General features: G+C 48.6%; 1 protein-coding gene across 2 annotated transcripts in view; it reads right to left on the reverse strand.

The window, feature by feature from the left end:
- Window positions 1–26,683, reverse strand: part of LOC147612788 (bacterial hemolysin-like protein) — a 73,890-nt gene that overhangs the window by 1,592 nt on the left and 45,615 nt on the right. For both annotated transcript variants that reach the window (XM_086783400.1, XM_086783399.1), the window contains exons 4-7: window positions 20,711–20,867; window positions 20,094–20,222; window positions 19,907–19,993; window positions 6,735–6,779 (exon numbers count right to left, since the gene is read on the reverse strand). In XM_086783400.1, coding sequence (XP_086639526.1) covers window positions 6,735–6,779; window positions 19,907–19,993; window positions 20,094–20,222; window positions 20,711–20,867 — 418 coding nt within the window. The remainder of the gene's footprint in view (window positions 1–6,734; window positions 6,780–19,906; window positions 19,994–20,093; window positions 20,223–20,710; window positions 20,868–26,683) is intronic.

Below are 26,683 nucleotides of genomic sequence, written 5' to 3' on the forward strand. Positions count from 1 at the left end.
GCTGGTAGGCGTGGTCGTGGGTCTAAAGCAAGAAGAAAACACCTCTCATGCCCACCCCTCGCCCTTACCCTGGCCACTCTTTATTTCAAGGGGCAGATCCAAAATACCCAAGTGCTTCTCCACAGCCTCAAAAAGTACCTAAAACTGCAGGCATGATGGGTTGGAATACTTCCGCTTTCTTCATTTCCAGCCAGTGCTTTGACCAAATCTTTGATCTTCTCGTTTTCTTTGGCTTTTCTAGATTGTTCTGGTCTTCATCTGATCTTTCTTATCATACAAATCACTCCAGACTTTCCATTCATAAGCTACACACAACTCCACAAAGCAAAGAGCATCCCGGTTTTGGCTTCACACTTTTCTAGAGTTCCCACCTTGTCCATCTCTGTGCCGTCACGTGTCTCCAGATGGCTGTCTGCCATCATTGACGTACACCTACAATACCTTGTGTGTGCAAACCCTAGCTTACCCTCAGTCACTCAATCAACCATGACCCTTTGTAAGAACTCACAAAATCTCCTAGACTACCCTAATCATGTTCTCAGTTGTCTTAGAACATGCATTTGGGGACTGATGCATGCGACATTCCCTCCTACTATGTTGATGTGCATGGTATTTGTAACTAGCCCTTGAGTCACTAATCCTAATACAAAAGCAGAAACTAGCCAGTAGCAAACAAGACGGTATCATTTAAAGTCGCCTTGACTAATAAAAGATGCTCTTACCATCTAGTCTGTTGGTCATGAACATAGCACTTGAGAACATAAAAAAGTTAATTAATCAATTAGGCACTAGAAAAATTCAATTTTTAAATTGTTAAACATACCCTCCAAAACCGGCCCATGAACTTGATATCACGATCCCAATGCTCACGAGACATTGTTTGTGACCACTTAAGGATCTAATGGTTAATTTTCACCACAAAGTCAATGCCATAAGTGTTCCCATACTTCAAGAGCATGTATAGCTCTGCCAACATCAGTGAAGAAGTTCAACTCCAAACCCCTAAAATTCAAGCTCTCATAAGCCCTAGGGTGTCCATCCTGCTCCAAACATCATTACTTGCATCGCAAATTTCCTCAAAGGCTCATCCCACCATGCCAGTTCCAACATCGGTGCTGGAATCGCAGCCTCCTTCAACTAGTGAAAGGCCCCCAAAGCCTTCCCCATGACTTGGATGTCTACGATGTTTCACTACCTTGAAAATACGTGAAAGAGGAGCTGCAATGTCAGAGAACCTGTCTAACATGACCCCAATAAGCCTGTGCTAACCCCAGGAGATGGTGCATCTTTGCAAATCTAGCAATCCACTATGTCTTTTATCTTTGCCAATACCATAAAGGCCAATGATATAGCCAAGATAGGCAACCTCCTCCAGAAAGAAGGTAGGCTTCTTCTTGTTGTAGCGTTGGTTCTGTTCCAGCAACTTCAACAAGTTCTAAGAGATCCAAGCATTCCTCAATGCTCCTGGAAAAGTTGTCACGGAACATACTTCCAAATTAGAGGTTTAAATGCCTGTATTGTCATCTTGCTAAAAGAGGCTGGAGTAGTTGTTAGACCAAATGAGCATTACATTACTTCATAATGACCCATCTCCATTTGGAAATCAATCCTAGATGAATGCTTTTAATATGATTGTAGCCACTCGTAAGCTCTATCTTAAAGAAAACTTTGGCTTTATCTAGCCACCCAAAGGTATACTGGATTCATGGCATCAAAAATTTGCTCAACTTGATCATGATCTTCTTCAAAATTATGTAGTCAACATATTGTCGAGAAGATCTGTCTTTCTTCTTGACAACGACAATAGGAGCACAAAAAGAATAGTGGCTGGACTAAATAAACCCATTCTACAGCTCCTCCTTTAATTGCTTGTCGACTCATCCTCTGTCATCCTACTCAAGCGGGTGAGCGTTTGCTACTAACTCTACGGTGTGGTCCTCCACTTTAGGAGGTAGTACATCTCAAGGCATCCCCTGATCTAGAAATCTAACAATTTCTTGTTGGTCTTGACTCTCATCTAAACTTGGAGTCTAGTCAACTGTGGATTTGTTGGGGGCATGCAACATGTACCTTTGGACTCCTTGACATCCCAACCTTCCCAACTAGATAGCCAACACCATTGTAACACCAAATATCCCTAGGTCACAACATATCACCACAGGCTCAAGCATCTCACAATGGAGTGTCAAAGTGTGATGACACAATAAAACAATGAAATCATACTTGTGTTAAAACTGAATGCCTAAAATAACATTTTTCCCACCAACGGTGAAAGTCCTCTTTTCCATCCACCCGTGAGAATGTGCAACTACATGTCTTTCACCTTGGCGAAATTATCTACGATTCCACCAAGTAAAGACCCTGCCAAACAATAAGCCTCTATTAGAGTAGCACAAAAAATGGACCTCCTCCTAACCAAACCCGCCTTCTACCTTCAAACTTTCCCCCGACTGCTTGTCTTCAACTACCTCATCTAGAATGTGTAGTAGACTTGTTGCCCAGGCACACTAAGAGGTGGAATAGAGCATCACAAGAACGGGTTCTACTCTAGGGCAGTATACCCTCAAGAATAGTTACACAGGCTGGGCAGACGTGAACACGAGAATCAAGAGACACACCACCATTGAGAACACCACTTTAGAAGACGCAAAACTACTACACATGTATGATGTATCAGACGAATATCAATGCACAAAAAAAAAGAAAGAAACCCAATGCCTTATCGAAGATGATACCACCAAGCTCACAGTGTAGCACTAGTGATCAATAACCACCGGTTAACAACCACTAGTCTCCAGGTAATCCGAAGGATGACTTTTGTTGGGGCTAGGGATCAATCCCCAAAAGGCAACAAGCCCAAAGCTTTGAAAAAAGCTTCAAACTTTTCAGAGGAAGAGCCTTCATGAACAAATCTGCCATGTTGTCATGTGTAGACACACAGACCAAGCTGATCTCTCCTGTAGAGAGTCTCTCCCTGACATAACGATAGTGCATCTCAATGTGCTTAGTGTAAGCATCAAACTTTAGGTTCCTCACAACTGCCAATGTGCTTTGACTGTTAGTAAAAATACAAGTGGAGGACGCATGTCCCATACTCAAATCAACCAAAAGGCCTTTGAGCCAAACACACTCAGGTACCTAGGCTATGCATAAATCTACTCAATTTAGACACCCCATATTGTATAGATGGCCTCATATTGCATAGATAGATCAAACATCCAATAGCCTACTGATATAATGTATGATCAAAAGGCTCTACATAACCTTGAATGCTAAGCCTCGCACCTATCTCAACTGGTGTAGCCATAGGCTTACAATCCTCAAGATTAAAGGTTTTCAGCAATCTTTGTATATGCTTTGAATGCATCATGACGCTCTAAAAACTGAATGCCCAAATAGTAATGCAACGAGCCCAAACCTAACACATGCTCGAAGACCCTACTTGATGCCATACAAAGCCTTCTTTAAACTCCATGCTTTGGCTTCCTGACCATTCTGAACAAAACCACGGGGTTAGATACATAGACCTCAAACCTCCTCATGCAACTCACCATTCAAGAAGGTGTGATGCATCAGCCAAAGACATGCCTGAATCTTTCTTCTTCTCCTTTTCCAACCTTTTCTTGCATTCATTGATGTAATGCCCTTGCTTCCAATAATTACACTTGCCTTTCTTCTTAGGCTCTCATCCCCTTTCTCACTTCCAGAAGACATGGTTGAATTTGCCTTTGGCTTGTAGCCACCCTCTGAAGAGTCTCTTGTTATGTACCTAGAGCTAATCCTCATATTAGTGAGCCTAATCCAACAACCTTAGGGATATAGCAGCACTTATCACTATATAAGTGATGCCTTTGGATATTATTGTGTAGTTAGTCATGCTGTGCACTTCTGATGGGTCTATGCCTGGACCAGAGTTTCTACTCATGCCGTGGACATGGCACATCACAAATAGTCTTGCCGAGGGCCCCTGTGGGCAGGCTCTGGTGGTAAGGGATGCCAATGCTCACTGCCATATATCCGTGGAGTGGAGCCTTAGCCCTTGGCTCGAGGGTGGATCAAAGTACTAATCCTACAATTGGGGGATGCAAGCAATCTGAGGGCCGCCGTGGGCAGGCTTTGGTGGTAAGGAATGCCAGTGCTCACTGCCATATATCTGTGGAGTGGAGCCTTAGCCCCTGGCTCGAGGGTGGATTGAAGTACTGATCCTACAGTTGGGTGGCGAGATTGCCTGCACCCCTTTTATTTGGATCTCTAATCTTCTTTTGGACTGTGTTTAGGAGATCTTTATTAGACAGGCCTAGGAGACCTCTTACACTTGGTATCATAGAGACCTAAATGCAGAGTCTACAAAGGTTTGTGCGTCTTTCCTGGTTTATTTCACATCAAGATTCCCAGGTATTTCTCTCAGCATCATAGCTTGCTTTCTTGTCTCATAAAGAAGTATGCTTTCTAGGGTTGCTGCCATGGTTTTATGTGGATTCCGAGAGAGGGGGAATATGTGAGAGTCATGCACGTAGAAGATGTGCAGAAGAACCCTTACGAGTGTTGGGAAGAACCACCTTGGAAACAAAAGTTTTCTTGCTAGCTCTCTTAGTCCTCTTGAACCAAGAGAGGGGGAATATGTGAGAGTCATGCACGTAGAAGATGTGCAGAAGAACCCTTACGAGTGTTGGGAAGAACCACCTTGGAAACAAAAGTTTTCTTGCTAGCTCTCTTAGTCCTCTTGAAGTAGGACTGCCAACCTTTGAATTTGGTCACAAAATTAAGAGACCGTCTCTTTTTCTACTTGGATAATCCTTCCATATTCATTCTTCAGCCCTTAAATGTACTTGGGTGGCATAAGCTACTTTTGACCCAAGATCCAATACCTTTCGGGCGTAATCTCTCTCTTCTAAGATGTTGGTATGCTCAACTTGGAAAAAGGACCACCGAGTGCAACAAGCATGGGAAGACAAGGAAACCTTGAGCAGTAGGAAGACGAGTAAACCATACACAAACCGAAGAAGAACCAGAAGAGATCGATAGGGCCAAGAACTCTGTCAAAATCAAGAACGTTGACCTGAGAAGCACGGTAGACCAAAGACCATCAAGCACGGGAAGAACGGGAGGCTGCCAGAAAAGAACATGAAGCCTAGTACCAACAAATGGGAAGAGCATGAAGCTAAAGAGCTGGCTGATCAATAAATCAAAGGGAAATGACTAATTAGAACAATAATCGCATGAGACGAGGAAACGGAAACTGAAGAGGTCTGTGCAACAGAAACAGCCTAAGACTACGAAATGGAATGGCAAGTCTTTAACATTACATAGTATACATGAAAGGAAAATTTGTGAAACTAAATAGAAATGAGGAAAATGTTCAAAAAAATGAGGAGAAAGGTGGAATGGATCATAATTTGGAGACTCAGAAAATTTGGAAAAAACAATCAAGGGGGCAATCTTTAGAGAAGATGAGAAAGTGGGAAACCGGAAATTGGACGAGAATGGCAATTTGAGAGAAACAGCATTTCCGCATCTTTTGCTAGGAAACACTACATCCATCCCGTATCTAGAAATACCACTAGGCACTTGTATGCTGAAACCAACATCTCTCTCCTTACTGGGCACCCTATGGCCGCCTCCCTATTAAACATACTCCAAATAGTACACCTTTGATACACTGAAGAAAAACACTGAGCCATTGTCTGATCAACTACTGACAAATTTGGCTCTGGTGAATACAAAATGCAAGCACACAAATAAGTAGACCTAAACCTAATGTATGAATTTTTCCAAGTATAAAATGAGACTCGAAATAGATTCTCCCTAATCTCAGCCTCACAGTAGCTAGTACTCAGCCCAACATTGAATCGGTGCACACCTGCTTGTGAGAATCTCTCCTTTGCAGTAGAACCTATGGATGCTTGAGATGAACTCCAAGAAGACGAGATTTTTTGCCAATTACCCCAATTGGCCTATCTCCAGGGGGCTGAGGGGCTGGCGGCCTGTAGGAGTGGCTGGCCTGCTCCACACAACCTCTTTTTCCACACAGGGCTGCCGAATAAAGCCTACTCACACCTTATTACATCTCTATCTCCCACTTCTTCTCCACCCCCTTATTTTGCATCTTTTGTTTATGTGGTGTTTCCCCCTTTCAGCCCAAAAATGCCTTTTCTGTTTCCATTTTTGTTCCTCTATCCATTTCATTTCCCCATTTCCCATCACTATACTTGAAAGGGCAGTGGGCACTGGTGATTAAGCACATACATGCAGACCATTCCTGTACTCATAACATACAAACAAGTAATCAGAAAAATTAGACAGACGTACGGCATAGTTAGTAGAAGATTGAATGCTGTCAATTGGCAACTACCCACTGCATGTTTGGTGTGGGTTAAGTAGCTCACATTTTCCTTCTCTCTTATCAGCCACCTTCTTCTACCCCCTCTCCTCTCAACTCCCCACTTTCTCCCCCCACCCCCTCCCCTCCACCACCGTCCCGATCTCCTTTCTTCTTCCCAGCTTGTACCTCCCTTGCTAATGTGGGGTTTCGCAATTCCCCTTCCTGCTTCTTTTCCCATGACTACAGCCTGATTTATCTAATGCAGCAAGCTTCACACTTGGGGTAGAACTAAAAAGCACAACCCAGCACTTTGTATAAACCATCTCAAAAAAAAGGCCAATGCAACCATGCTTATCAAGTACTCCAATAGAAAGTCACGTTAATTGTAGTTCTTTGGCTACATGCAATTTACCTCTTTGTGTACAGCTGGATTTCTCACGATACCTCCGCTACCAACCTGCAGCATTTGAATTCACAACTTAAAGCACCCAGAAAAAACTACAAATTCAGACACAAGCCCACTGACATAAATCCTTGATTTTTGTTTACATAGAGATAAACAAGAGCGAGAGAGAGAGAGAGAATGCTAGAGAGAGAGTAAAGTACACCACTCAATCGTGTGACATTAGCTTGTATTCTTTCAATGAAGTTCATGTACCTTTATAGGGTACAAAGGTTCTCTTCTGACATCATTGCTTATGTCATAACACACAAATATCTAGATATTATGTATACCCCGTCTAAGAGGTGGTTCACACACATAAACACATAAGTGGGTGTTTACTCCTTTGCTAGAGGTTGTTCACACACGCACACATATTCATGCTTAATGGCAATTCACACAGGCTTACACAGAAAGATACTACAACACTTATATGAGTGGGTACACACACAAGTAAGACCTTGATTCCCAACAATCCTGCCCTCAAGGGATTACCTCATACTATGTCAAGGATAAATCTAGGCTTATGGCTCTAGTTTCTCATGCCAGTTATGGGATCCCAAGGGTAGAGAGATCAGGTCACAGATTCACAATACAAAACAACACACAATTGAATAGAAAACAACACATAACTTGGACTTTAAAAAGACCTTGAACAAACACACAGACATTTGACACAGACATGACAACAAACATTTGTGCTCTATGGCACCACATTTATCATCACCACCCCTTGACAACAACTTGGCCTACTCATTCGGTGGCTCAAAGGTTGAATCATTACATAGAGTAGATTTTTCATCTTATGCTCCGGAAAAAATTAGGGCATGCTATAGGAGGTTGTAGCAACACTCCAATGCTACTTCAATGCTTGATGTATGCCCTAAATTTTTAGAAATGATTGGGGATTTGAAATTATTGCCTCAATTAAGCTGGATTTTTCAGAAAAAATAGAAAGCCCCAAATTTTACTTTGTATCTTTATTTTTCTGATGATGATGCTGATTTTCGTTCAGAGACTCTGAAGGTACGTAAGCTAATGCTGTCTGTTCACAGCATCATCATTGCCAAGCATAAGCACCACCTTTAGGACATTAGCATGATGCAATGCGTACTTTTTTACAAGACATGCAAGAAATGTTACAGGTTGCGAAGGAATCTATTAGAAGCGCTCAAGACAGAGACAGATTTTATTCTAATAGAGTTCTCTGAAGGAACGATGGTGTATTTGCGAGTTCCAAAAGATTCCAAGACTTTACAGACAGTTATCCCCTAGATACTGCGGACCATTTCGGGTTAAACGTCGGATTGGTTCAGTTGCATATGAATTGGACTTGCCTTCTCATGTGAAAGTTCATCCCGTATTTCATATCAATAGACTTAAGGAAGTACTGGGTGGAGCAGACCAGCTAGTTAGTTACTCCTCAAGAAATCATAGATGTCGAAGATATGCCATTTGTGCCACACAAACCGGAAAAGATTCTTGGATTTCATGAAAGACGATTGCGGCATACACTACTCACAGAATACAAGATCAAGTGGACGGATTGTGTTGAGGAGAACGCTACATGGGAGAAATTGACTACCCTTCAGAGGGACTACCCTGAGTTCTTACTGAGCTCAGGAGTGAGCTCTTATAGGAAGGGGAGTATGTCATGTGTACAAAGTGTATCTACCGTGTGCAGCACGCACACAAGACTAGCTTCAAGGCTTGGGGTAGCTTGGAGCTAGGCAAGCAGATTGGCGAGCTGGGCTAGGGATGGACTGATGGGCGGACACCCAAGTGCGCACGCCCGGTGACCGGCCAAGAGCCTTAAAAGGGTGGTCCAGGTCAGTCAGTTGGTCAGAGTCTCGCGAGTCTTTGCGAGAGCTCTACGGTCAGGAGCATGGATCTAGTGCCTATAAAAGGGTGGTCCAAGTCAGTCAGTTGGTCAGAGTCTTTGCGAGAGCTCTACGGTCAGGAGCGGCCAAGAGCCTATAAAAGGGTGGTCCAGGTCAGATAGTTGGTCAGAGTCTTTGCGAGAGCTCTACGGTCAGGAGCTTGGATCTAGTGCAGACGTGCACTTGCTCTATGGCGGTATGGGACGTCATGGAGTAGAGACTGGTCGGTGTGTCTTGCTAGTTAGCTCAGCTCGTGGCTCGGTGGGGACAGCCAAGTCTTGTGGGTTTTTCCCACGGCTGTCATGGTTGGTTGGCGAGTCAGGCTTGCACCCCCTCCACGTTTTATGGCTTTGTTTTGTAGGTTTCGAGTCGTGTTTCAGGATTTCTCTACGAGGGGATCCTTGGGGATTTGACACATTGACCCCCCGCCAACCAAGGTGGCCAAGGAGAGACTCTGGCGTTTATGGATTTGGGAGAGTCGGCCCTCACGTGCCTCCAGTGGGACCCGAGGGAGTGGGCATGGCGTGATCCGGCTGTAAGGGAGGAGACATTGTTTACCTCGTTATTCGCATACACCGCGGAACTTTTGGCAGGGATTTCGCCACATTTTCACGATGGACAAGACCTCAACCTGCATCATTTCATGGGGCACTGTTGCTTGGGCCACTAAGGTTGAGCTAGTCATGGCCTACAAGGAGGAAGGTGGGGGGTTAGCCCATCAGATCTCTCACGTTCGCATTTTAGCAGTATCAGTCCCAATCCCAGTCCAAGCCCCATCCACTAATCATTGAACTCCGGGTTCATGCCACAGATGGGAGATTTGTAGCAACACTACAGCTTGGCACATCTAGCGAGCTAGATGCACTAAAGCCATCGAAGGCACCCACACTCCGCCTACGGAGTCCATCAGGAGCATTTGGCTTGATATCATTCATACCCTCCACAGCCAGTGGGGAAGTTGAGAAGCCTTTTTGAGGCTCTGGCGGCCTGGCCATTTCCTCACAGATAGAGGTGGTGAAAGCCCACTTGGCACTTCAGACCACCTGTGTGGTTATTCCCTCCTCCTCCCCCTGTATGAGATAGCCTTCTCCTCATAGAGCGGCCAGCTAGAGGAGGAGCGTCTTTCTCCACCCCTTGAGTTCTTGGTCCTCACCCCGCTAGTTTGTATCTAGCTCTTCATGGTTGTATTTATCCCTTCGTGGCTGTTTTTTGTTAACTAATGGAAGGATCTTTTTCCCATTTTTTTAAAAAGTCTTTTAAAGACGCTAATAATATATATATTTTTTTTCCCGAGAAAAGATCCTTTCATTAGTTATGTAAAAAACACCCGTAGGGCTACAAAAGAGATCTCTCCTGCTCCTAACAGAGAGAAGAGCAGTGAATACATCATGGCAGCCCGGGAGACTCTCCCTAGGTGCTGCAAAATACAAGCATCAGTCTAAAGAACTGAGCGGCTAAATCATATAATAGGGGGGGGGGAGAGCCAAACAGGTGGCCTGTAGTGCCAACGGGGGGATCCCGTGTGTAGGGTGTAGAACGGGCCGCAGCGCCAAGTGGTGTGAAAGGCTTGGCGCCGTAAGATCGCCTCATCCGAGTCTCCCCGGATGCGGTCGTACTGTCCTCGCAGGGTGTGGATCAACTTCTGCCAAATCCCCCGAACAGTCTCTGCTGGTGGCTCTAATCTCCCCTCAAAGGCCGTAAAGCACCGGGCCCTCCAGGTGAACCAGATGGTGAGGCTGCTGAGGAGCTCCCATCGTAAATCCCTCTCCTGTGTCCAGCTGGCGGACGAGAAATCCGGTGCCGGAACCAGGCGAGGCTGGCCCTTAATAAATCTGATGGCCTGACTGCCCTGCTCCATCTCATAGCCCATAGCAGGCCCTAACGAAGTCGACCAAGCAGCGGCACCCCACGTAAACATACCCTCTGGAGAGAGGGGGGCCAGAATACGCAGCATCCGCAGCCAAATCTGCTGTGCCTGAGGGCAGTCCCAAAGGCAATGTCTCTGTGTCTCCATAGGGTGGCCGCATCGGACGCAGGCCGCCGGAAGACCGCTGTAAACAAGCCAAGTGCCAACTGCTGAGCCCCTGTGGGCGACCAACCACTGAAAAGCCGAGATCCTGCGGGCCTGTCGACTAGCCCAGAGCCGAGCCCAGAAATCCTCCAGGAACTCCTGTGATAGTCCCTGCAATCGCCAATGCCCCGCTGCCGCTGGAGAAACCGTCCTCCTCGCCGTCAAAATATGCCGTCCCAGCCGAATAGTATACTGGAAAAAGGTGATCTCTGTGGCCTCAAGGGATGCATAAGGATCATGCCACTCGTACTCCCCGGGGTCCCACTGTAGCCGGGCCAAGGGGCGCGCTGCATATGCCCATATGCGCCAATCCGGGAGCACGTCAGCAGGGTCGGGGTCAATATGCCACTTCCGAGAAGCGGCAGCCACTACCCGAATCCTCTGAAAGGTGCACTCTGCAACCAAAGGCGACTCCACCTCCACTCTCTGGAGTCTGCCCTCATCCTGAATCTCATAATAGAGGCATCTGCCATCCTCAGTGCTAGCTCTGACAGCAATCAGGATCTCCAACTGTGTAAAGGCTCCCATCCACCGTGGGGCCACTGGCTCGAGAGGTGTGAACCACTCCTCTGTAAGTGCCTCCTGAATATCATCCCTCATAATCAACCCCCCTCTGAAGTGACTCAGCCTCTCCACCTGGGTCTCCTCTGGTAGACTGCAGAAAGCCTGCCAGTCTCCAAAACTACGAGCTCGGCCTGCCGCTAAAGGTCCCCAGGCTAGACGAGGCCGAGAACCCAGCATATGACCCTGCTCTGTACGAACCGCTGGGCTCCAGATGAGCGGCTGCCTGGCCCGCTCCTCAACACAAGAAGGAGGCCGCTGAGAGAGCCCCGGTCTCAGCAGCTCCCAAGCTCTCAGGATACTCAAAGCAAATCTGTCCTCCCATCCTCTACTGAGGCCTGTCTTCCTCATCTCTATGAAGATCCAGCGAATCTCTGGTGCCCAAGTACCCCCTGCAGGAGGCGCCCGGGCCTGCAGTCGCTGCAAGAGGAGCTCTTTCCAAGGCTCAGCGCCTGGAAGCAACCCCCGAACAATAAGCTTCCCCAATAAGGCTCTACTCTGATCGACTGGATCTATAATGCCCAAACCGCCCTGAGCCAGCGGAAGTGTAATCACTGCCCATGCAACCTTTGCCCGAGCTGGCTGACCGTCCCGCCTAGACCACAGAAAGTTCCTGATCAGCCTCTGTACCTGGCTGATGCAAGAGCTCGAGAAAATCCAGCAAGACGTAATGTACCACATAGTCGCTAACAGCACCTGATTTGCCACCACCACCCTCCCTGCCAAGGATAGTCGAGCTGTACTCCAATACAATAGCTTCTTCCGAATGCTCAGAAGAAGCGGGGCAATCTGCTGCTCAGGTGACAAATCGAGGCCAATCTGGCATCCCAAATACCGCACTGCTGTGCCTGGAGGGATCCATCTAAAACCGGGGTCCGGGCTCCATGCCGGAGTGGGAGCACTACTGATCCAAAAGGCCACTGTCTTGCGCCAATTGATCAATGCTCCCGAAGCTGCACTAAAAACCTGGAGCGACTGCTCTGCCCGAATAAGATTGGCCTCTTGGCCATGCAAAAATAAGCCCGTGTCGTCTGCAAACTCAGCATCAAGCAAATCCTCCCCCCGGACTGGGAGCTGGAGTCCTCTCAAACCAACCTCCTCTGCCGTCAAATACATACTCATAGCCTCCGCAAAGAAGAGAAAAAGGAAAGGGGCGAGAGGACACCCCTGACGGACTGATCTGGTCAGCTCAAAACTCGGCCCCCGACCTCCTGCAATCAGCACCTGGCTGCGAGCTGTGGAATACAAAGCTGCCACCCCTCTGATCCATCCTGGCTCAAAGCCCAGGCGTAGCATAGTGCCCTCTAAGAATCCCCAATCAACTCTATCGTATGCCTTCTCAAAATCGAGAAGCATCACGACCAAGTCCTCGCCAAGAAACCTAGCTCGGGCCGTCGCCTCCCAGAAAGTAAAGATGTTGTCAAGGATACTGCGCTCCTTGACAAATCCTGTCTGAGTAGCATGAATCAACTCCCCCGGGAAGGGCTGGATCCTCAAACTCAAGGCCTTTGCTAAGACCTTGTAGACAGTATTGAGGATCGTAATAGGCCTCCAATGCCGAATGTCATCCGATACTCCCTCCCCCTTGGGGATAAGATAGATCAAGCCCTCTGAAAAGCTCTGCGGCATCACCCCAGTGTCCAAAACATGCTGAAAGCCCCTGCGGAGGCCTGGCCCCAAAAGGTCCCAATAGCGCATAAAAAAGGCCGGCGTCAGTCCGTCCTCCCCTGGGCAACTATGTCGCGGCAGGACCCTCAAGGCCTCGGCAAGCTCAATCTCTGACAGAGGCGCACCTAGAACTGTGCGCATATGGTCTGTGACCCTCCTCTGCACATGGGCCCACACAGTCTGTCTGCACACATCTCGATCCTCAGTGGCTGGCTCCGCTGAAAGCAGGTCACTATAAAAAGCAGTGGCAATGGCTCTGATCTCCCCGAGCTCAGTAGCTATCGATCCATCCGGTCTACCAAGCTGGCGAACTCCTGCTCGCGCATGACGGGGACCAGTGATCTCAAAAAACTCCCCAGTCACTCTATCACCAAGCTGCGTCCACTGAGAGGCCTGACGACGATAGTAAAACTCATGTCTCTGCTCCTCTACCTCTCTAACCTCCTGGCGTGCCTGGCTCAGCTGGGACGCCACCCACTCACATGCAGGCTGCTGCTCCTGAAGGCGCTGTAGCGAAGCAAGGCTGCGTCTCAGCCGTTGCTCCCGCTCGCGAATCTCTCCCAGTCGTGTCAAAGCTGCAGCATGTAGAAAAGAGCTAAGATCAATGAGTCCCTGGGCACACTGGCCCGCTGCATCCTGGTCAGAGCACTGACTATCATGCCAGATCCTCTCAATGTCCTCAGCGAGACTGGGATCTGCAAGTACCCTCTCTGGGATCCTCAACTGCAAGCTGGGCTCCCGAGTCCCCTCCTCCAATGTCAATATAACTGGCGCATGATCTGAAAATGAGGTGCCAGCAAGAATGCCGACGGAGCCCCCTCGCTCCCCTAACCAATCGCCCACATAAAAGCGATCAATCCGAGATAGATTAGTCCCTCCCTGCCGGCGATCCGACCGAGAGAAACTAAGACTGTCCTGAGACCGGGAGAAAGCCCCATGCTGCCATGCATCAGTGATCCTCAGTGACATGCAAAACCGGTCCCAAGCTGCAAGCTCCGTGCCATGCACTGTAACATGACTGCCTCCCACCCTATCTGCCGGGTCCTCGAGCATGTTGAAGTCTCCCCCAACACACCAATGTGTGGCCTCTGGCAATGCATCTGTAACCTGAGTCCAAAACTCTGCTCTGGCACTAGCATGATTGGGCGCATAGATGTTGAGCACACCCAATAGCTCATCATGCATCCTCAGAATGACATACTGTGCTCTACCAGGCACAATGATCCCTCGATCCACAATGGCCTGCCGCCATATATCTGCAATAACCATGCATACTCCTCCCTGTCCACCCAAAGGACCAAACCCTGCAGACCAAAAAGTGTCCCATCTACCAGGCATCACCGAACCATATCTCCGGATCCTGCTCTCACCCAAGTGGTGCTCCTGCATCATCAAAATGTCAATGCTGCCACCAACCAGGCATCTCTGAAGCTCCTGCCTCAAGCAACCTCGATAGCGTAGAAAGTGTGCTCCGCCAAGGCCCTGTACATTCCATGAGATGATCCTCATGGATGCCCTGCTGAGGTGGATGCTGTCTCAGCCGTACGGCGGGCCTTCGCAAGCGGCTTGGATGGAGAGTAGTCCCCATCCGAACGGCTGCGAATCTGCCCACCCGGTGTACTGCAAGAATCCCGGATCAGGCGCCAGTGGCTGTGGCCCATGGCGACTGCCTCCTGCTCTGACAGAGAAACCTCGTGTATACTCACATATCCAGGGTCGCGCGCCAAGTCTGCCACTATGCGCACGACCAAATGCCGAATCCCTGAGGTGTCCACACTCCCGGGATCCAAGAAAAAATGAGCCAACTCCCAAAGTCGGCCTATCACATCAGTCACCTCCAGATCGCTCATGTGGTGAGAAAACTCAACTGCTTGAGTCTTCAAAGTGCTGAGAGCGAGCTCTAGAGTCCACTCCCGATCACAAGGTCCACATAGAGGGAACGAGAAGGCCACCGCTGAGTCTAGTGCCTCCTCCCCGCGGGCCGGAGGTATCACTACATGAACTCGAATGGGTGCTGGCTCATGGGGGCCCTCTGCTCCAAAAAGCCGTGTAAAGGTATAATCAAAGGCCTCCGAGCGCTGTCTAATGCCAAGGCGACTCAGCCGACTGCGGATAGATGAAATCCGTGAGGCCCTAATCGGCATAGGTCTCCTCTGTGATACTCGAGCGAGGTCAGTGCTCAGCGCTCTCCGGACTGCAGGTGAGCGCCAGGGAATTGCCAGGGTCTCCCGGGAAGGTGAGGCGGGCGGAGGGGGAGGAGGGGGAGGCGAGGGAGGTGGAGAGGGAGCCGCTGCCGAAACCGGAGCGGAGGCGGGAGGAGGCGAAGGTGGAGACGAGGCGGTGGGAGGGGACGGGGGTGGGGGGGGTGAAGAAGGGGGAGCTGGCATCTCCTGGTCCTCAGTCGCTGCAGGGGTCTCCTCCTGAAGGGGAGCAAAGCTGTTCCTCACGGGAACCCAGTGAGGCTGAGACTGTGGCTGCTGCTGCAGCGGTCTCTGGGCGTGCTGCTGTGGCTGTCTCCCTCGGCGGCGCCCCTGTCCAGGCTGCCACTCCGAGGTCTCTGTGGCCTGAGCAGGTGTCCCGGAGGCAGCCTGCCGAGCCGAATCTGTGGGCGGGCCATCAGTAGCCTGCTGCTGTGGTGGTGAGGGTCGGGGTCTCCTGCGAGGGCAGGCCTTGGCCAGATGACCGACCTGCCTGCAAATGAAGCACTGGTTCGGGAGCCCCGAGAACTCCACTCTCTGATCTATCCACCCCCCCCCTATCCTAGGTAGCTGAATGACCTTAGGAAGGGAGGAGATGTCAGATACCAACACTCTGACCGAAGGTAGCCCAGCTGCTCTGGCCACCACTGAAGCTGCTGAGGGGCCCGTCTCAAGAACCGAGCCCACCAATGCTCCGAGCCTGGAGAGGAGCGGAAGATACTCCCGGCGGAGACCAGGGAAACAAACTGTAATATGGAAGAGGCGCTCTCCCTGCTCCGCCGCAGCTGGGTCAAATCCATGCTGCCAAGGCCTGAAGAAAGCCCGAGCACCCCTGATGTCCAGAGGACTCATGGCAAGGACCTTGGCAACGCTCTGGGCGGCCTCGAACTCGATCTGATAATGTCCCCGGCCCAAGAGCTGTACATCCAGGATCTTGCCCACATCTGCTAGAAGGCGGGCCTGAAGAAGATCCCTGATCTCCCCTCTGCTGGGGCGAGTGCCGACTATACGGCAGATGGTGGAATGAGCCTGGAGGCGTTCCACCTCTGCGGTGAGGCTCGCTTCCTCTTCCAGCGAAAGAGAAAGCCTGATGGGGATGTCCTCGGGGGCCGGCGAGGGGGCTGCGGATGAGTCCCTCTGAGGCGAGGCGGGAGGAGTCTCCATCAGAGTCTGAAGCTCAGGCGAAGGCGAGGCGAAAACGGGAAACCTGCAAGAAACGGGGCTGCACACGAAGAGGCGGAAGACCGGAAGAAGAGGAAAAAAAAACAGAAACCCCCCTGGGGGTGAAGAAAGGCACGAAAGAGCAGGGAGGGGGCGAAAAAAACCCCAAGGAGAAGCCCTGGGGGGGGGGGGGGGCGGCAGCAACGAGAAGGGGGGGGGGGGGGGCGGGGCACTGCTGAGAGGAGGCGGGCGCGAGCAGGTGGAGAGGGGGGGGACGAATCAGGCGAAAAAGGGGAGGGAGGGCGAATAGGCGAAGAGGGAGGGGGGGGGGTGAGTCGGCGCGAAGAGGCTAGGAGGGGGGGGGATGAGATGGCGAGAAGGGGGGAGGCGCAGCAGCAGCGAGGAGGGGGGGGGGCGCAAGCAGGCAAGACCTCGAGAAGAAGGGGGGGGGGGGCGCAACGGCGAGTAGAAGGGGGGGGAGCAAGAAACGAAGGCGGTGGCGATGGGCGAGCAGCGCAGGGGGGCGAAGGCGGGAGCTTCAGCCAGACGCTAATAATATTACCGAGCGTTGTCCCAAATAGGGATGCAGGGTCTATGAGACCAAACACCTAAGGTTAGCAATATGGAATCCTATGGTCGAAATTCGAATCTAGGAGGTTTGAGAATGTCGTTTTCTATACAGAGACTCATCAGAGCCGTGAGAGGGGTTTACCATACATAGCTGGATATGAGTGGGAATCGACTTTCTTAGGCAAGAATCCGCACGTCAGGAGGAGTACATGGCTCAGGAGGGGTAGCTCTCCTTTTCAGAACCCATCTCCGAGACGCTCTCAACATCGTCAGAAAGGACGAGGATACATGATATCTTTGGGTGCGGCTACAGCTTAGCGGCGACAGAGCCATCCACATTGCTGTGTGTTATTTTGCACCAAGCCACTCCCCTTATGCCACACAGCATGGCCAATCACCTTATGATTATATGGGGATATTATGGAGTTCTCACAGCTTGGGAAAGTCCTCCAGCTCAGCGACTTCAACACCAAGACGGGGAGTCAACAGGTCCCACTACTCGATCTGGACAACCCTATCAGACTACACGAGCTGGACACCACTAATACGAGGTTACACAAATCATCACAAGACCGTGAGGAGGTCACGGTGTATGGGAGACATTTCTTAGAGTTGGGAGCTGCACATAGTCTTGTTATCTATAACGCGATGTCCCGATCGCCCTCCTCCGACGCCCTCACCTCCTTCCCTTACAAGGTACCAACACCATGGACTACTTGATGGGATCTCCGGCTTTTGCACACCTTCTCCCCGACTTCTCCACCCCACCACCCCCTCTTGAAGCTGACCATGCCTACCTCTCTTAATTCCACACCACCGTCCCCCCGCCACTACCCCCCATCTCACATTACGCCCAGGTCCATTTTGATCACGATCTTGACCCTATTTACTCCGACCACATCTATCGCCAACTCCAAGATGTGGATCCTACTCTCCCCGTACCTACTCTCACATCGCAGCTTAGCACCATACTCCACAAATCTACCACCACTTCTTTCATTTGCACGCGGTGGTCTACCCCCAAGCCACCTTGCAGTTCCATGCCCCAGAACTGTTGGTATGATGACGAATGCCGAGCCACACGCTCCCGGCTTAAGCATGAGGTACGGATTGGGCAAATCACAAAGCGCCAAGCGCAACGGATTTCTCAACACCTCACCCAATGCAAGAAACGAGAGTTCTACGCTCGGAAAGAGGCTGAGCTATGCCGACACTTCTTAGAGCCAAACTGCAAAGAGGCCTAGAGGAAACACTAAGAACATCGCCCCCCACACCTATCACCTGCTTGAACACATGGCACTCCTATGCATGCTCCCCATCAACCACCTCTACACCATCATACCCCCCATCAACCACCTCTACCCCCACCACACCACCTTCACAAAGGGCATGGTCCGCAAGGCCATTCATAGACTATGTAATGGGCAAGCCAAGGATCACGAGGGACTCACTGCCGAGTACATCTCACATGTCGATGATACCCTAGCGCTCATACTAGCCTACATGTTCAATAGAGCCCTTTGTGAAGGATTTCCACCCTCTTGGTTCGCTAACACAGATTGTGATTGGCCTCCACATTCCTGCATGCTCGACACTCCCGGGCCCCCGGACATCGGCCACGGTCCCCTCATAAGCTCCAGATTCCAGGAGATGCTTCATCGCCATTGAGCTACCTTTTCACATGACATAGCTGAGGGAGACCTCTCAATCGTACTCATTAGCCCCATGCTTGATATTTTGGAGAGTGGTATACCATCTATTGGGGGCTGATGCTCCTCTCATGTTTCATGTTCCTGGTATTCTATGATGAGATTTCCATGGACACTGGACAGTTTTGTATCACTCAAGTGAGATAGTTTTGTTTGGTTTCTATTTTATATTCCGTTCCATGATGAGACATGCCATGGACATTATTGTGTCTCATAGGTCGATTGGGTATTTAGCTTGAGGCTCTTTGTTTTTTTACGGATACTTTCTTTTAGTTTTACTTTCACTACCATGATGATGTATTCCATGGACATGATGTAACATTTTGGTCTCATAGGTCATTTTGGCCTTTTGAAGACGCTAATACAACTCTCTCTCTCTCTCTCTCTCTCTCTCTCTCTCTTCCATGTTTCAGTCATCATGGACATATTGTACTACCTTTTTGGTCTCATAGTCCCTCTGTGCCTTTTGAAGAAATTAAGATTTCTCTCTCTCCAGATTGATGAGTGGGGTTTGGACCTCTTTAACCACACAACACCGATACTACTATGCTTGAATCATAGTTGTCAAAACCTCCCAACAAAATGAAACGGCAACCCCTTAACTGTTTTCAAAACAAAGAAGATGTCGTGTCACCCTGCCACGTCATAAGGTTAGGTGAATACCATAGACATAGGCACACAGACCCAAGCGTATCAAGTTGGAATTTGTAAGATTACAGTGCAGAGAAGAAATGGTTAAGGGCACAATTCCGCTCATCATAGGCGCCCATCACCTCTTCACTATAGGCAGGACATTATTTTCATCGGGCCAAGCTTGGCGTGATTTGGCATTCTAGCCATGTGGCCCTTCCCAACCTATCAACCATTATTTTCTGACCTTGTTATTGACAGCCTTGGGAAGGGTTAGCTAGCAAGTTGGGATGTGAACGTCTCACGAGTTGGCAATGGCTCCTCCTACAGGGCTGGGACCTTTCCTACACCAAGTTCTGACAACTACAGCTTGAATTGACCTGTGTAGCAGGGGAGTAAACAGCAGACTTACAAGATACAAGCCTCAGATACGTGAAGGTAAAAACCTAGAGGGCTATAGAGGTGGGTGACATATGGCATTGAGATTTCAGTTCGGGCCCAATTTGAAGAAAAGAGACTTAGAAATAGGCCCAACTTAGTCGTAAGGTATATAGGTACTATACAAAAGAGCATTGATATTGTGGATATAATAAAGAACATTTGACTGCTCTCTTATTAAAATTGTTGAAATAGCCTTCATCACAATGCATGCACCATGCATATCACAAGTAAATGACATGACATAGATGCAAACCTGAGACCTTTGAGCCTCAAATTGAGGTTTTATGAGTGCAAGCAGTGTTGAATCAGCCTTCATCAAAGCACACACAGCAGGCATCACCTGGCATAGTCAGAATCCACTATATAATGGCAGTCTTACAAAAATTGCAAGCATATTGACAACTTCTAAAAACATGAAGAACTAAAAAATGATATGCTACCATGAGTATAGATATAAAAGACAAGTCGAGTGTTGCTATATCTACAAGCTGTGGGAGTGTCGATAGGTGCCGCAGATTTGTCCTCTCAAGAATGTGCACTCTTCTATCAGTTCTGATCTTTTCAGCTACCTGAATGGGCACACCAAACATGCAAGCCCCATGACATCAATAAGTGCACGGTATTCCAAAATATATCCAAGCTTCATGGTTGAGAAGATCAAGACAGTAGCACCACTCTTTGATGCACATGAATTTAGTGTAAATAGAACCCATGTGTGAGTGCCTAACATTCCATCAAATTTGGCTGCCAACATTGCATAGATCAACTGCCTTGTCTAGACATTCACAAAGGCAATTATGGGCACTGGGACAGTTTCTCGAATGCTGTCCATAGTATGCTGCTCATTATCAGTAGGTGGTAATAACAAAAAGCCTTAATGAGCCTTGCAATGTAGTGTGATTAGCTTCTGAGAGAAGGTCAAAATATGATGATTGACATACGGCTAGAGCCTAAAAGCAAAGTGAGACAATATACTATGTTGAACCCCCTTTTAAGTGCACATAAGACATGAAAAATAGAGCCTTGAAGTCCACACAGGAGACAGAATGAAGGGTACCTGCCCATAGCCCACATCAACACCATACACACAAGCTGCTCCTGCTTGAATCAAACAGTCTGTGAACCCACCAGTTGACAAACCCGCATCAAGTGCCACCTTTCCAGCAACATCACATTTGAAGTGCTCAATGGCAGCCTCCAGCTTGTATCCTGCTCTGGTATAAATACTAGGCTTGAATTTACAAAGAAAAACCATTGCCTATGTAAGTTCACGACAAAGCAGAAAGTTTACAATATGCAAACACCAACCACTCTAGATCCTAGAAGTATTCCATAAACATGGCTTAAGTGCTTCCATAGCCTCATGTGACAACCATGCCTCCTGTAGGATTTTCCTTTTTTAATCCTTCAATTAGTAAGAGTGTTACATGTGGAAGCAAAGAGGGATCTTTTACTTGTTAATGCAGAGCTCAAAACTGAATTTGCAACAGAGAGATGGAGAAAAGAGAGAGCAAGAGAAGACAGGAAACAGTGTTGGGTCACAATAACCCTCGTAAGGTTCCCCACTAGTAGGTGTATTTGCTTGTATTGCTGTATGTGAATGTAGGACTTACCTTTAGAGTTGTCATACACTGTTTGTACTGGCCGTCGGGACTTGCAGAATGCTAGAGGAGTGGGCTGCATGCTGGCCGCCTAGTATAGCATCTCCTGGACAGCTCTAGAACTTGCGTTTAGGCTTCTATAGGCTGGTTAGACCTGTGTTTTGCTTCAACACTGACATAGACTGCATGTGTGTAGGGTTGAGGACTGCCAACAAGCCAGTGGTATCAACTGTAGGTTGTGCAAGAATATGAGATGGAGATGTGGGCATGTAGGCACCCTTTAGATAGGGTCTAGCAGGCTGGCCAACCAGACCTTAGGGCTGGTCGTGGGCTGGAAAATGCCCTTTTTAGTGCTTTTCCGAAGGGCGCCCCACACTAGAACACTTGCTGAAGGCCTTGGTCACCACAGCCTTCCCATGGCCCCCATTTTCAGTACCCACTTGACTTCCCACGAGCCTAATGGATGACCTTATTAATCCATGCAGCCATGCCCCCTTTTTGTATGGTCACTAGTACCAAATGCATGGGTTTGTGCACACCAAGACTCAACGCTTGACAATGATTGGACGAAAGGTACCAAATGCATGGGTTTGTGCACACCAAGACTCTAACGCTTGACAATGATTGGACGAAAGGCACCCGACCAAGTGGCCCAGTAAGTGCCTGGGACGACACAATACATTACATCATACAAGAGGGTTACTAACGTGTGCAGGATAGGCACGACACTGACATGTGCAGGACATACACGACTCTGACCACACTTCGGAAGTACAACGGTGACTCTGGACAAGGGCTCACAAAATGCCTGGTGTAGGGCCTTGCCTTTTGCCTGGTGTAGGGCCTTGCCTTTTGGTTGGTGTAGTATGTCCACGGCACCCAAATGCGGGATGCACATGACAAGGACGCGAGCCCCCCCTCCCAGGTGCCTTCAAGATGTGATCTCCCTCCTTCAGGGTTGGGCACCGCGCGGGGGGGGCCCGGGGGGGGGGGGGGGGGGGGGGCGCGATGGAGTGCCCTTTAGAAAGGGAGGGGCCAGGGAGATCACATCTTGAGGACGGTTGTTGTGGGTCATGGTGGGGACCCCAATCAACACTGGAGTGCCCTTGAGAAAGGAAGGGGGCAGGGCTCCAAGTATGGATGAAGGTGACCCGGCACTAGTGCATGCACTTTGAATGGCCCGTCGGACACTCCAAGCATCTACAAAGGGTATGGACGAGGTCTATTGAAAACGAGCAAATGGCAAAGTAATGGAACCCTCAATGACCTCACTGGACTGCGCTTGCCAGATGTGCCAAGCCACAATGCTCACCTTTGCTAATAGGCTCTTGCCTACGCTACATCTGCCATCTTGTAACACAGTTTCCCCATAAGATGATGATATTCACTTAATTTACAACAAGACAGTGCAAGCATGTTATGAACTAGAAGTATGCCACGTACCTGTGTATGTATACTTCATAGACACTGCCTTGGTGACTGACGTATGGGCCGGTTTCCCCCTTCCAGATATTCTTTAATTCCAAAAACTGGATCCGTTGCTTTGCAGAGGCACAAATTCCAGATCTCATGTGCATCTTTGTTTGCCCATTAATATCCATCTCCATCTAGACTTGTACCATTCACAATCTACTGGAGGTCTAATCTCCATTTAGACTTGTACCATTCACCACCCAGACAAGACAAGAATTGCCGAAGTGTCCCGTACTAAAGAAAATCATATGAGAGGCTATGTCCCAGAGAAAAGGCCATAAATAGCCCCCAAAACTACCTCATCTTAAAACCCCAGCAAAATGCAGCCCTTTATCCTCTACTCAAGTTCTTGGGTTGGTGAAAATGCATGAGCACAATGATGTAAAGAAAAAATTTACAACCATAGCCCTTGTAACTGTCATTCTCATATCCATCAAAGCAAAAACTCCACAAGAAAGGGGGCATCGTACCATTGGGACCCAGTCCCCCTGTACTGTGTTGATGTGATTTGTGCAGGCATGGTAGTTTTCGTTGTTTAAGTGATCTTTGCATTAAAAATGTTTATTCAATTAAACCACTTCCACTAGACTCTCTGGCACTGAAAGAAGCTTAATAGTTGTCACAAATCAAGTTTTGTATTTTTGGCGTATTCAATGCCCTTTCAAATCACTTGCTATTTCTTTAGGGTTTGTTGATTCTAATCATTCTATGATGTCCTAAATAACTCAATAAAACTTAAGGTTAATAAGCTTAATCGTGCCAAATGATATGATATTGGTGCACAAGACATCATAACTTTGATGGCTCTATTGTATAATGTTTTCAAAAAATATTGAAGGCCACAAGTTTACAGTAACCATGTGGCATAAATAATAACGGTGTTCACTTTTGTATTGCTACAGTATGATTGGAGACAACTTCCCCCTTGGTATATCCTCCTTGGCCTTCTTGTATAGGCTTGGAGGCGAATGCTTCCTATGCGTACACAACTAGGCCAAAGTTGACCCTCGATTGTGTAACTTGCTGTCACCATTTGGCCGCCCAAGTGGTCTTCCCCTATTTCGTGCTAAGGTACAGGAGGCCAAGGACCTTCGTGTCGCCCGTATTAAGGCTATGACTGGCGTCACCTACGGGAGGCCAAGCCTTGTGTCACCCGTAGTGTGGCCAAGACATGGAACCAACTGTCAAGGATGCCAGTTTAGACTTCCCACTAAGCCGCTCGGGAAGACATGCTATCTACAAGTTCCAGGAACGGGGAGATATATCCATTGCATAATGTACGTACACGCATCTAAGCTGAAAACCTATCTTTACTGGCAAGTACAAGCTGAAACCCTAACTGTACCTGCAAGTACATGCTGAAACCCTAAGTGTGCCTACAAGTACAAGCTAAAAACCCAACTGTACCTGCAAGTACACACTGAATACCATTGTACATCTACAATGCCAAATGTACAAGCTATGAACCAGCACCAAGTGTACCTGTTTGAGTACCTAATATTGACGCCATGTACCAATACATGTTTGTGTACTCATACCAAGGATGCTTGAACCACAGTCTCTGTGAGGGTGTGAGCCAAGCTCTAGTACGAGAGCCCCTATTTGTGCGTGGTCTCGGAACGACAGTTTTGCATTCACTTCCCTCCAGGTGTATGAGACTAGTGGCAAAGCAATTTAGACTCATTCGACGAGTCCAACATCGACATAATACTCCAATACACTTCTGTTTGTATAACTTGTCTTTATACTTGCATTGCATTGGATTATCTGGCTGGCAAGCCCTTGGAACTTTGTACAGATTTAAATACTCCAATACTATACTTCAGTATTGAGGGTTTTGTACAAAGTGTCTATTGGTCCCATTATCATTACTGCACCGACCTGTGTAGGTTCTCGTAATTTCAGTGAGATTGTCATAGCGTAAGAGCAGAGATATGGGTTCAACCCATTCACGGCCCCAGTGATAGTGAAGTGTGCAATGCTTGTCTCTTTTTCAAATTATCTTGTGCAATGATGTAACATTCAGTTGTTATGTGCAATGTGGCTTTTACATATTAAGTGTGAGGTGCGTATTGTTCACGAGATGGTGCCCAAGTACGTTCACACCTAGCCTGAAACCGGCCTTCAATAAAACTAATGAGCGGCAGACAAAAACTTCACCACACACAAGCGCTTAGAGACAGTTTAAATCACTTAAACTTGAAGAGAGAGAGAGAGAGAGAGAGAGAGAGAGAGAGAGAGAGAGAGAGAAAAGATAGAGAATGTAGACAGGGGGAGCTAGATTGCTCCTACACAAGAGAAGTGGTGGCCCCAAACCGCTCTGGCACCCCTGCAGGTATTTCTTTACTCTTCACAAAGTTGGTTACAACTTCACCAATCTCGCTCCAAGTATCCTCGGCTAGGAGTTCTCCCACACACGCACTAGTGCCCAAGGATCGTGAGTGAAGGCTTCCTTGGCCTCCTCCTCTCAAACCCACGCTATGTTTATGACTAGAGCCCTCCCCCATGCCTCATTTATACAGAGCCACCTCAGGCTTGCTTTAAAGCAAGTTTTTCTTTAAGAAAATAACTTGCTTTAAAAAGCAACCGAAAAGCAACTTTATTGACTTTATCCTCCTAAAAGTCTCTCAAACCACTTTGAATTTGAAGATGTTGTAAGAGGCAAAGTTGCTCCTCTCAAAGAGCTCTTCGCGATGATGCAAAGAGATCTTCATTTTGACAATCTTAAAAATTAGGGTTAGAGTTTCCACCGAGGCAAAACATACATTGCAGTGACATACCCCCCTCTTGAAAGAATATAATCGTCCTTGATTGCGCTCCATAGTGCAACCGAAACATCCAAGTTCCTGCCAACCTGAAACAGAACAACACAAAGAAAGATAAACACAAAACTAAGCGTCCAATCCATGCAATATACATGTCTCCAGGTGATATCCCAACTGCTCCAAAATATGGTCATCCCGCAGGACCCATCCTTAGCAGTATCATCACAGACAAATACATGCAAGATACTCTACATGTACAAATATTTCCATACACAAAGTGGTATAAAATTTGCATTATCCCAAGCTAGCATTTAAGAATACAAAAGATACACCAAAGTGTGTATAAATATGAGTACATCCATGACCGTATGGTAAAGATCAACGTCCCAATCTTTTTTTTTTTTTCCGGGAAAAAGATCCTTCTATTAGTTAATGAGAAAACGCCATAAGGCTACAAAGCTCACCTCGCAAGGAGGGATAAAACACCGTGAACTCCTGAGCTCCACCCCCGTGGCTGGCCGCTCTCTGGGGGGGGCTACCTAATAGTACATGTGGGAGGTGAGAAAAGCCAGACTGGAGGCCTGTAGTGCCAAGTGACATCCTCGCCCCTCGCGGTGAGGAAAGGGCCAGGGTGCCAAGTGCGGAGGAAAGCCTTGCGGCGCCCTCTCATGCGATCCGAGTCGCCCTGGAGTTTCCCCCAGTGTCCTCTCAATGTGTGAATGATGTCCACCCAGAGGGCCTGTATGACCTCCGCCGGTGGAGTCGCCTGGCGGTCAATGGCCTCCCTGCATCGGGCTCTCCATATGTGCCAAGCTGTCATGCTGCTGATCATCTCCCATCTGTGCCCGACCCCCTCCTGAGGGGCTGCCGATGAGAAGTCTGGCGTCGGAACCACCGCCATCGCCCTGTCAGAGACCTGGATGGTCGCGCTGCCAGGGACGTCCTCATATCCAAGGGCCGGGCCGCTGTCCGTGGCCCAAGCCACCGCACCCCACGTCACCAGCATCTCACCTGGTGAGCCTGCAAAAACCATCCTGAGAGCGCGCTGCCAGACCTGCTGAGCCTGTGGGCAATCCCATAAGCAGTGCCGCTGCGACTCCTGTGCATGGCCGCACCGAGGGCAGGACGCTGGGTGTCTGCCAAAAGCTAGCCATGCCCCCACAGCCAGTCCTCTATGCGCTGTGAGCCAGA

The sequence above is a fragment of the Cibotium barometz genome, chromosome 45 (genome assembly GCF_041138505.1).
Source record: "Cibotium barometz isolate CiBa-2024 chromosome 45, ASM4113850v1, whole genome shotgun sequence".
Classification (NCBI taxonomy): Eukaryota; Viridiplantae; Streptophyta; class Polypodiopsida; order Cyatheales; family Cibotiaceae; genus Cibotium; species Cibotium barometz.